Raw genomic sequence first — 11,610 nt, forward strand, 5'->3', positions numbered from 1 at the left:
TAATTACTGTTTAAATTAATAAACGTGTCGAGGGCCAGGATGTCGACTCGCATCGCTGGGTGGTGGCGTTTGGTGTGGGAGTCAGTGTGGCCTTCCTATGCCTTTCATCGCCATCTATGGATTCTCTAGATTGTGGGAAGACGGCGCTAAATCTAATCGATAGAGGCGTGGTGCCAGTCTTTCCCTGTAATAAATAAATATAAAAAAGGGCACACTTCATCAGGGTTTGAATAAGTAAAATTTGCATGATCTTTATTTTTAGGAGAAATTTTATAAGGTATTTCTCCCGCCTTCTTGGCATGCTTCGTGGTATGGTGGTGTGCACGCTGGGCGCGTATTCCAGAGGTTCGCAGTTTGATTCCCGGCGAAGGCGTTTGCTCATTTTTCCTCTCTCCGGCTTTTCCAATTAACCTAATGTCTCTACAATTTTTAAAAACATCACTTACTTGACAGCCGCTTTCTCAGCCTCCTTTTGGGCCTCCAGCTGTTGCTCAAGCTCCTTCTGTCTAGCCTGATTTTCTAGACAATGTTGCTCAGCTGTCTCTGCTTCCTGGGCCATTTCCTCTACTCTGGTGGTCAGCAGGCGTACCATATCCTGCAGTGTCTGCTTTGAAAACTCGCTCGCCTCCCACAGCGCTTTATATTTGCTGGCATCCCATTCCTCTTCTCTTTCAGAATCTACGGATACAAAAATGATACTCTCGCTAAGTTCTGATCAAGATATTTAATTACGATGTTTTCTGTAAAGGTAGACGGAGAGGGTAACCGTATTTTAGGTTTACCGGTCATGTGCAGATTACATTGACGTGATATTTTTCGAATTCTCAACATTCAGCAGTCTTTAAACCCTCGTCCACTAGTAAAATTGTTTAGGAGAGGTAAATAATGTTAACATCAATTTCAAATTTTTAGCAACTAAAATGTGATGGAGCAAAATAGCTAAACTTACATTCTTCATGCTTCTCGTTCTTGCGAACAAGTTCGGCAAGATGTGCTTCCCGTTCAAGCATTTCCCTCATTTGCAACTGATAGGCAGTTAGATCCTTGATCAGCTGGCGGTCTTCTTTGGCTTTCTTCTCGAAACCTTCTAACTGAAACCATGTTATAAGACATAAATAAATAAATAAAAGAAAAAGTCTGAAATGTTTTAGATTTTAAATTACGTCCAAAGGGGCGTTTTTTTAAACATTTTGTGTGTTACATTTATTTATTAAATATCACGTTTTTCTTTTGAGATGCTTGAATTTTGTGGAGATGTTCAGCGACTATTGGATCAAATTTTGCTATGGTTTCAACCAACTTAAAAAAATTTCCATTATCACTATGATACAACTCTTTCGAAGAACCTCTAAAAGCGAGGCATTCCCGGGCTAAATATTGAATTAAATAAATAAGCCGTTCAATAACCGATTGCCAGTAAACCTTTTCTGCATCATAAGATCTTTGTTGAGCTGCATCAATAGTACATAAATTACGCAAAGACATTTTGAGTTCACTGCATTTTGAACTATTTTTAAGGTGACTGATTTCATGTATTTTCAAAATAAGGGTTAAATGTGCCCAATCATTACATCAATTTTTAATAAGCTGTGAATGCTTCTCATTCAATAGTTTACATGGGAAGCAAAAAACTGCGTTTCGGGAATTTGAATGTACTAAGTAATTTCTAAATACTTTTTCTCCATTCGGTAATGTTCTATAGTAGAACGTTTCTGAAAACTTTTTGCCAGAATTATCTCTCGGAAAATGTTTGGTTATCGAGCCGGAGGGCCATTTTCAATTAAATAATCTCCAATTTTTATAGAAATTGTTATCAGGCCAGGTAGCTGGATCGTTTAAATTCAAAGTCAAAAAATCTTCGTTTTGAGACATTACCTTATCAACCGGTGAATTTTCTACCTCAACATCTAAGTTTTCTATTGGTACAGATCGTGGCTTCTTCTTAATCATATTCTTATGAATTTACATTTTGAGATAAATTTTATTACGAAATTCCTAACCAGATGTTGACGGTCCTAGTTCAATTGCTTGTCCGGCTAATCCAGGGGCGTAGCTAAGGTTTTAAGCGCCCACGAACACCTAAAGATTTTGCGCCCTTTCTGTCTTCAAAGAATGGGAAACATTTCATTCTGAAATGCGTATCATCCATTTTGGGCCCCCTGGATGCTGCGACCGGCAACGACTTCATATAACAGGTATATATCTCGTTGGCGACCGGAGACGGATGTCCCCCTTGCCCCACCCTAGCTGCACAACAGGTCTAATCCTATTATTAAGATTTAGAGATCCCGCCAGTTTCTGATTAGCTTCCTCTCGTTGCAATTTCCTTTTTCTATTTTGTGCTCCAGACTTTTTTTTTTTTTTTTTTTTTTGGAGAACACGTTTCTTAAAAACATTTATTGAACTAAATAAAAAAAAAATAAAAAAAAAAAAAAAAGGTATTCAGTCTAATTAGGCCTAGAGGAGTACACAAGTAAAATTTTGTGAAGATAGCACTTATCGTTTTAATTCTGTGGTTGTGCCCAAAGTGGCACACTGATTGAATAGAGCTTCGAAAAGGGTGCTGAAACGAGCATTGTTGTCAATGAACTGACCGATGAGATGCGGAGAAACAAGGAATTCAGACTCTCATTTGTTCTAGATTATCGGTGAGCCCGCAGATCTTCCATGAGCCAGAGAAGTGAGTCCTGCATCATGGTCCGGGATCGTAACTTCGAACACCTTCTTTAATGACGATCGCTGTTTGTTTTTGTTCTTATTTGTAGGTTTCTGGCGTACTATGCACAGTAAAACATGTTTTGTCTCACTGTTTGTGTCCTTCCTTTTTTTGTGTCTTGTGTCGTCACTACCGCGCCAGGAAAGCGTTTCCGGCCCTGCGTTGCTATGTGATTTCCGATCGTCTAGGTGTACCGCATCTCTCCTGAAAGTTTGTCAACGCTGTACTGATACATTCTATATACACTCATAAGCAAAATTGAAAGAATTTGCAAATTATGCCCAATTTTACGAAAAATATTAAACAAAAGGTACTAATTATACCGACGAAGAATTATGCAAATATTCGGAGTCGAATACGTAAGCGTAGATGTGAGAATATAATGGAACGTGGGTTTAACGGATAAGCTGAGTAGGACTGGACAAAAAAAATTCCTTCGAGTATTACTATAAATCCTGGCTTAACTGGTTGAGAAAAGGAAAAACTTATCTACATATCAATAGATAATAGTTAAAAATCTATATTTAAGCAATAATTGCAATAATAGCTGAATTTTTAATTGTAGGTTCCTGTAGAATATCTGGAAGTTTCTCACACAGATATACACATTTTAATTCCATTCAGAACAACGTACTTAAGGAAAAAATCTTTCTCAACGTACGTAGCAACAAAAACAAAACGTGGAAACAAATTAAATGCAGAATATGAAATGCGATTGCAGAAAGCATCAACAGAGCTAGATTTCGCCAGTTTCTGTGAATAAAAATGCAACCACACTCCTGTTACTAAATATAAGGCAAGGGTAAGTGAACTCTGAAGAAAACATTAATGCTATTAATGAGCAAATTATATTCGTTTTATGTTAATTAAAATGAAAATAATTTTTTAAAACATTTTCTTTACATGAAGTACCTATAACATATTGATCTACTTTAAATATTATTTTAAGATACATTTTTCTAAGATTGGAATGGAGTTTTTTGTAAAATTCCTTATATTTGTAAGGATTCTATGAGCTGACAAGGTTTGAAGACCACTGATCTACGTCATCCGTCATCGAAAATAATTTTCATTATATATATATATTATCTATTTGAATGCGAACCTAGACTTCTTATATGGATGAAATGTCTAATTTCGAATTGATAATTAATGTAATTTTTTTAATTTAAAGTCGGGAAATATAACGCCAGTCAGTGAATCTGTCATACACAGATTTCCGCATCACCCATGAGGTACTGCGTATCGGGATGCGTCTTCATTATTTAACAGGGTGGGATCCCCAGTAGGCCTACGCCACGAAACATTGCCAACATAAAACTTAGGTTTATATATATATAACTGTTATAAGTTTCATGAAATTACATGTTATTATCTTTGTTACCAAATTTTTTAATCAATTATAATTATTTGTCCTTGATTTTTTCATTTACGGCAATTTTTATAAATAAAAACGACATTTTTATTTTTCATCACAATAATATATTTCTCTTAATAATAACATTTACTTTCATGAAACTTATGATAACAGTTAAATATAAATGTTATTATTAACCTTATCATTTAAATGTTGCTTGTATTCATTGGATAGATGCAAGTTATTTACCAATTTAATAATTTTAAAGGAAAATGCATTCATTGGCAGCATTGTATTCTAGTATTTCATATCTAGTTTTGGCAACAATAAAAGAAAATTCTTAACTTGCATTTGAAAACCAAGCTGAAGTTCCATCAAATATTTCACTAAGATTCAATTTTAGTTGATTAAATGTGGCAAAATATTTATCATAATTGACTATAAATCAATAAGGCGAACAAACAAACAAACACACAAACAGACATTCTTATTGTTATATAAAAGAGAGATTTTATAAAACGTATAAATATTTTAATAACCAGACTCTACGATTTGAAAACGAGCAGTAGCAACACTTTTCAAAATAAAGCATTTTTATCTCCAACGCGCGAGACTGTTGCCACTCGGAAAAATGAGTGCGAAAATTAGCGCTTTCAGAGTTTATAATTAATATTTCGGCTGATTAAAGTCGCTCGTAGACGGGAATAGTCGAATGGCCTCTCGCGAATTTTCGGAATCATGAATATTGTATTTAATGTTTGGGAATGCTATTTTTATTTCGTCGTAAAACTTATTCAAAAAACATCTTCCATTGGAGAACTGGATTTTCTAGAGGCATTTCACATTCATAAAAATCTTTCTGTTCTAGTTAACGATCCTAATTCCAATCCAACTTTGCCTTCGGCCTTTAAAGAAATTATGTTTTAGTTCTGGTTTCAGCAACAGATGGCGCCACTTACTTATTCTTATCCAGGCTTTCTTATCTTATCTAATCATTATTTCCTATCTTGTTCATTTGCGCTTTGCAGCTGAGGATGATGGTTCGGTAAAACCATCCTGTCAAAATTTTAAAATATAACGCCGATTTTTCTTGTTTGACTACACTAATACCAGATATCTATTTATTAAATGCGCATGCTCCAGTATTTTTACTTTTTTGGCGTAGCTTTTCTTAAAACTCGTCACGCGCTGCATTACACGGGGAAATAATAAAGCGATTTTAATTACAAGTCTACTAAAAATTGCTAACTAACTACAAAATGAGGAACAATATATTTGTTATTCTCTCCAGATCTAGGTGTCATATATTATTGTGCTGTATTATAGCTCTTATGTATTGCTGAGGTATTTACTTACTTCTGCAAATCTCATGACCTATCTGGTGGAACAAGTGAGGTTTTGAATTTCTTTTCTTAAATAACAATAACTACAATAAACTAATAATGGTTATAAAAAGGTAAAAGTAATTGTGTCAGGAGGAGTGAATCCAAGAGCAGGCAGATAAACCGCGAGCTCAGCAGCCCCCCCCCCCGAAAAAAAAAAAAAAACCTTTAATAAATTCTTTGATGCGCAGTTACAATCTAAATCCTCTCAGACTTTTTCCTTTTTTTTAAGAGTACGTTTTTGTTTTGAGCGCTGTATCATTTTACATAGCTAAATAATCTTGTCTACAACAAATTAAATTGCTCTTCCTCTTGCTGTTCCTCCTCATGCTACTCCTCCTGCTGTTCCTCCTCTTGCTGCTCCTCCTCATCCTGATTGATGCTCCTCCTCTTGCTGCTCTGAGGAACATAAAGAGGAGCAGCAGGAACAGGAGCAACAAAAGGAGGAGCAGAAGCAGGAGCAGTAGGATGTAACATATATTCGTGAGCAGAATTATTTTGCTTCGGGGCCCATGTAAATATTTCGCACGGTCATTCCATAATTGTAAATAATAATGTTGTACTGTAAAGATAAAACTGTAATATTTAAACGATAAATATCGCATCTGTCTTTGGAGAAGAGGGTTCTTAAGGTTATTTTTATTATATTCAATATTTTTAAACTTAAAATTTGTGAGAAAATATTCTTCTGGTGGCAACTGATATCAGGTATTTGAAATTGGCCTTGGAACAGCAACATAATGGCCTGCTAGGTTGACTGCTGTTTTCGAAGCAAAAATGTTCGACATCTCTATCATAACTGGTAATATAAAAGCAGTTACAGCAATTCAAGACTTACCGAAACACACTCGCGGTTATCGAGACTGCAATTAAAATTGCAGGAAAGGAGAATAAAATGTGTTATAATAAATAAAAACTGACAGTTAATATTTTAATTATGTTTTGAAGCAATTTAATTTGTAGACAAGTTTCTTTGTGTATGTAAACTAACACAGCACTCAACACAAGAACATACTATTAAAGAAAGGAAAAAGAAAACACTGAAAGGATTTAGATTGTAATTTCGCAGCAGAGAGTTTATTAAGGTTGTAGGGTTTATATTTATTTTAACTAACATTTATTTTATATTTAAACTATCTTCCCTGTCAAGCCTTACTTTCCCCTGGAATTGCCAATGCCAGAGTATGTAAATTTTAGTAGAACGCGCGAAGTATTCAAATTGTCAGCGGAAGTATTTTGAGTTAAATAGAAGGGAAACGAGTTCGAAAGTGTGCTTTCTTGCTTCACGAGCGTGGAGGTTGCTAGGTAGAAAGTTAAGAACCGCGCGTTTCGGCCTGCGTGCTTGCCTCAATAGATAGTTGAATCTTTCAACTTAATATTCAGAAGTTTGCTGAAATATCAGCGGTATCTTAGAACGCGGTTAGGTTAGTTACGTTTAGAGAGCCTCGTAGGTAGTAACTTGTGATTATTCATTTTTAGTTTCTTATTTTTATTTTACCGCCGGGTCGGCGTAGTTTGTGAGCGTCAAGAGCACGCATCTGTAATTTCTAAAGTTGAATAAAAAGAGATTTAAACCCTTCTCAAGACTTTGTGTACTTTCCAGTTCATAGCAGTCACCACTATTGTTGCGTGCAGGTAGGGGCCGCGCAACATTACAAGGTTTTTTTTCTATTGCCGCTGAGCTATCTGCCTGCTCTTGGACGCACTTCTCTAGACGAAACTACTTTTACCTTTTTATAACCATTACTAGTTTATTGTTATTATTGTTATTTAAGAAAATAAATGCAAAACCCCACTTGTTCCACCAGATAGGTCACGAGGCCTGCAGAAGTAAGGAAATACCTCAACAATGCATAAGAGATATAATACAGATGAATAAGACAACACAATAATATATGACACCTAGATCTGGAGAGAATAACGAATATATTGTTCCGGATTTTGCATTTAGTTAGCAATTTTTAGTAGAATTGTAATTAAAATCGTTTTATTTCCCCGTGTAATGCAGCGCGTGACGAGTTTTAAGAGAAGCTACGCCGAAAATGTAAAAATACTGGAGCACGCGCATGTAATAATAGATATCTGGTAATTTACGAGTATATTTAACATAATAAATATAATTAACTACTGTGTTAGCTGTGACCGTAATTTTAATCTTTTGCTTTACAGAATCTCGAGATTTACAGATCTCGAGAAAACGGAAATTATCTGAACCTTCTGGTGCACGATTAAAAAGTTTTAAAACGCCAGAGAGAAATATCTCAGTTCAGTTGTTTACATAACTGTTTTGTTGACTGTAGCGAATTTGCAGTGAGATCGGATTAGCTTTTTGAGCTTTGGATTGCGTTTTATTTGATGTTTTAGTAGTTTAAAATGTAACTACTGCGTGATATTGTATGATATTGTGATATTGTGCGCATATCTAAGAGGAAGAATCCAGCACTGCATTTTATTTCTTGTGATAAGAATAAATTTTGGCGCCCCCTTTGCCACAGGCGCCCTTGTGCGGCGATTAATTTTGCCACCCCCACGCAGCGGCCCTGGTGTCTTCAATTCTGATGTTTTCCACTTTCGCCACAACCACACTCGGTTTCTGAAGTGACAAGATTGCTAAGCTTCATCATTTCCAGTGCCTGTCTGCCAAAATATTACACACATATATATATATATATATATATGTATATATATTGATGAATAATTTTCTCAATAATCTGCATAGAAATTCTCGTGAATCACAGGAAACATTTTTCTACGCAATATCTTTAGTTACGTGCAAAATAGGTTTAGTACGTACAAAAATTTCTCTCTTCATTTCGCGTGTGAATTTTATAGGAATATGATTGAATAATAATATAATTGAAAATGATTCTCTGTTTTAATATCAAATATTTCGGTCAATTTTTTTCGTAAGTGTGTAAAATCTTTTTTTTTTTTTTCTTTTTCTTCCTTTTTCTTTTTTCTTTTCATTTTTTCATTCTTTTTTTTGAGGGGGAGGGGGAACAATTACAAGATTTTCTACATATAATAATAAGCACCGGAAAAACATGTGAAAAGATGATAGATTTCATAATTTATACAAAGCTGATTTCTTTAAATTAAAAATTGCCAAAACATGAATCTTCGCGTCATTTAAAACAATTTTATTACTGGAAGTATGTGTCTACGATCAACAGTTGCGCAAATTAACGGCCAGGTTAGGACTTCTGTGGACATGGTGTATATGGTAGTAGTGGATTAAAAATGCTCTCACTATAATTCAGATTTTCAGAATACATTTTGAATTAAGCTCTCATTAAATACTACAGTTCACAATATTACATTTAACAATAAGATTACTTTTCCAAACTCTTTAATAAGGCCACTACACGGCTCACCCATATTGAATTACTCTTTTGGGGAAGATAACAAAGCTCAGAAGTCGTTAAACTTCAATTCACAGCACAGCCCGGGCCCTTCAACCTCAGGGATTAAAAATATTTCCTTTAATACACCACGAAGGGTGGGGAGCTTCTGAAGCTGGAGAAAGACCGATCGTCAAATTTGCAGGGCTTTCAACACTGAATTCCCTGTGGGCCTCCAAATCACCACGGTTGTAAGCCTTACCCCAATCTTACAGGGTCCTTTGGTTCATGTACTCTAGAACCGAGACTGTCAGAGTACAGATCTCCGCCAGTACGATATACGACCCTTGGAGGAGAAATCGCAGTTATAATTGAAACAGTTAACTCTTCATTGATGTTCGCCTATCCTAGCCTGCATATTCATTTTTTAAGGATCTTATAGTAATTTACAACAAAAGATGAAATCCTGTTCTTCGAAGTTATTTAAATTAAGTTAATAAATTTTAGTTATTAAATTATTTCATAAGAAAAAACATTTCTCATCCTCACCTGCTCCTTCAAGGATCTGAGTTCTTCGGCTAACATCTTATTATGAATCAGTGAAGCTTTATATGCCAGGCTAACATTTCCGTACTCTTTTAGAAGCCCTGATACCTCTTTTTCTACCTCTTCCTGTTTCTCCCTCCGCTTTCGGGCTTCCCGCTTGAGATATTCAGCCTGACTCCTCGGAATGAGATCATCCGTAGTTGGAAACCTCGAAGTGTACTGAGGAGGACAGAGAGGATTCCTCAAATATTTGTGTCCAAAAGCCTTCGATTCCATTCCGGCAATTTGTGAACGCAGTCGCTCGATCTCTTGAGCACGACCTAGGAAAAAAAAAAAAAAAGGGATAAAGGTAGCAAACGTTTAGGTTTCGCACTTGTATTTTTATTATTTTCAAGTATATCGCATGCTTGCCACCTGTCTTGGTTTTCAACAGCTGTCCTATTAGATCCATTTCTTACCGGGAAAAATATTTGTTGCTAAAGAAGAGGGATTTGTGCATTTTTTCTCGATATCTATGATTTGATCCAAAATCTACACAAAAATAATGTTGTTGTTTTTGACTACATTTAAAAATCCCTAACATATCACAAGAAAGAATAACTATCAAAATTACATAATCAACAGGACACGAAATTCCTAGAGATTACTCAATAATTAAAAAACGTGGCATTAGAGTTTTCGTTTTTACTGTGTAGGTTGTCACAATTAAAGTTACTTGGACATGAGAGAAAATTCTGCTGTCGTTAAAATTGCATTTTTAATAGTGTCATCAATACAGCGCATCCCTCTCACTGGAATTAAAATCATGAGAGACTGCCTGAAAAAGGAATTTCTTCGACAGATGAATTTATCGGGGTTATTGTTGTGGCAGACATACTTGTGTAGTATTGGGTATACTTGTACCCACTACCACTTGTAAGATTTCAGGAAATGAAATATTTAAATAGGAGGAAAACAGTAGATAATCTTCAATGTTTCAGCAAGACTATTCGAGCTACCATGATAACGAACAGAAAAATCTCTTGCTCCCCCCCCAAAAAAATCAACATATAGGTAATCGTCTCATTGTTAAAAAGCTTTCTGGTGAAATGGCATAACTCTGTTTCGAAAATGCAGCCCTTTCGTGTTTTAAACTCAGCCAAATTTGCATTCTGGTCCAGGCTAATGGAAGATATAAAAACAAACAAACAAAATAATAATAATAATAATAATAAATAATAATAACGCGTTAGCTAAAATAGACCTTGCACGTTAAAGAAAACATGGCATATCTCAAACGAATCATTCAGGCAAATGAAACTGTTTTGAAAAAAAAATTCGGTTCGTACATCGATTGAAACTGAATATTGTGCACATGTGTTTCGGGCAGTAAAAAGTTCTTTAAGATGAAGTTTGCTAGTTGCGATTGAATAATAATAACAGTTGCTACAATATCTGCAAACCCAGTGTTTTCATTGCTTATATTTCGTCGGAAATAATGCTACAAAAACCTATCAAGAACTCTGCAGCCACTTGGTTGGTGTTGTGTCCTTTGAGAAGTCAAATGGATCCATGCCTGGAAATCGCAGCTTTTGCCCGTTCCACAATCTTTTCACTATACAGCTCTCCCTGGAAAGGAAATTCGAGAGAACCTGTAACCCCTAGGGAGCGTGTCTCCAAGATGGCGGATAGGGGAATGCCTCCTTCGAGTGGCAGAAAGGAAATGAAATACTTTCCGCGGACCAACAAGCATAAGTATAACCTCTTGAGGCAATGGCAATCATTTTTCCATGACAGGTCAATTTAAGGATCTGAAGCCACTTCATACTACTATTACAAAATTGTGCATTTAGATCAAGTTGAAAGCAAATAACAAAATCATGAAAATATCAGTCGAAAATGGTCTCCAAAGAAAAACACAAGCAAAAAGAAGAGACATTTCTATTTTCACCAGATGGCGCACGGCGTGAAATGTTATGTTTCTTTTTATGTTATTAACATTGGCAATAATAGTTCAGATTTTAAAAAGAGATGTAAGACGTCGGCTGTAATTCTTTTTCAATCGTCTGTTTTTGTGTAGATATATTGTGTTTTGTAGCTACTTTTTTTTTTCCGTGTTCGTCATGTAAGAATTATGAAGGAAAAAATCTGAAAGCTTTCATATTTTACATTACGTCCGAAGGGGCTTTTTTCTTAATGATTTGCATGTTACCTTTATTTATTAAATATCATGCTCTTCGCACTTAAACTACATAAAATTCCATTCAACAGCAGCAAAATCATAAAATA

At 35.3% G+C, this 11,610-nt stretch overlaps 1 protein-coding gene across 1 annotated transcript in view; it reads right to left on the reverse strand.

Annotated features, from left to right (window-relative positions):
• The window catches only part of LOC118185481 (uncharacterized), a 32,682-nt gene extending 23,026 nt beyond the window's left edge, over positions 1 to 9,656 (reverse strand). Inside the window, exons 1-3 of the mRNA XM_035355341.2 lie at positions 9,346 to 9,656; positions 950 to 1,091; positions 447 to 678 (exon numbers count right to left, since the gene is read on the reverse strand). Of these exons, the coding sequence (XP_035211232.2) occupies positions 447 to 678; positions 950 to 1,091; positions 9,346 to 9,618 (647 nt within the window). The 5' untranslated portion in view covers positions 9,619 to 9,656. The remainder of the gene's footprint in view (positions 1 to 446; positions 679 to 949; positions 1,092 to 9,345) is intronic.
• Positions 9,657 to 11,610: the final 1,954 nt, after the last annotated feature.

This window comes from Stegodyphus dumicola, chromosome 6 (genome assembly GCF_044657685.1).
Source record: "Stegodyphus dumicola isolate Sdum_Otavi_A_Nest chromosome 6, ASM4465768v1".
Lineage (NCBI taxonomy): Eukaryota > Metazoa > Arthropoda > Arachnida > Araneae > Eresidae > Stegodyphus > Stegodyphus dumicola.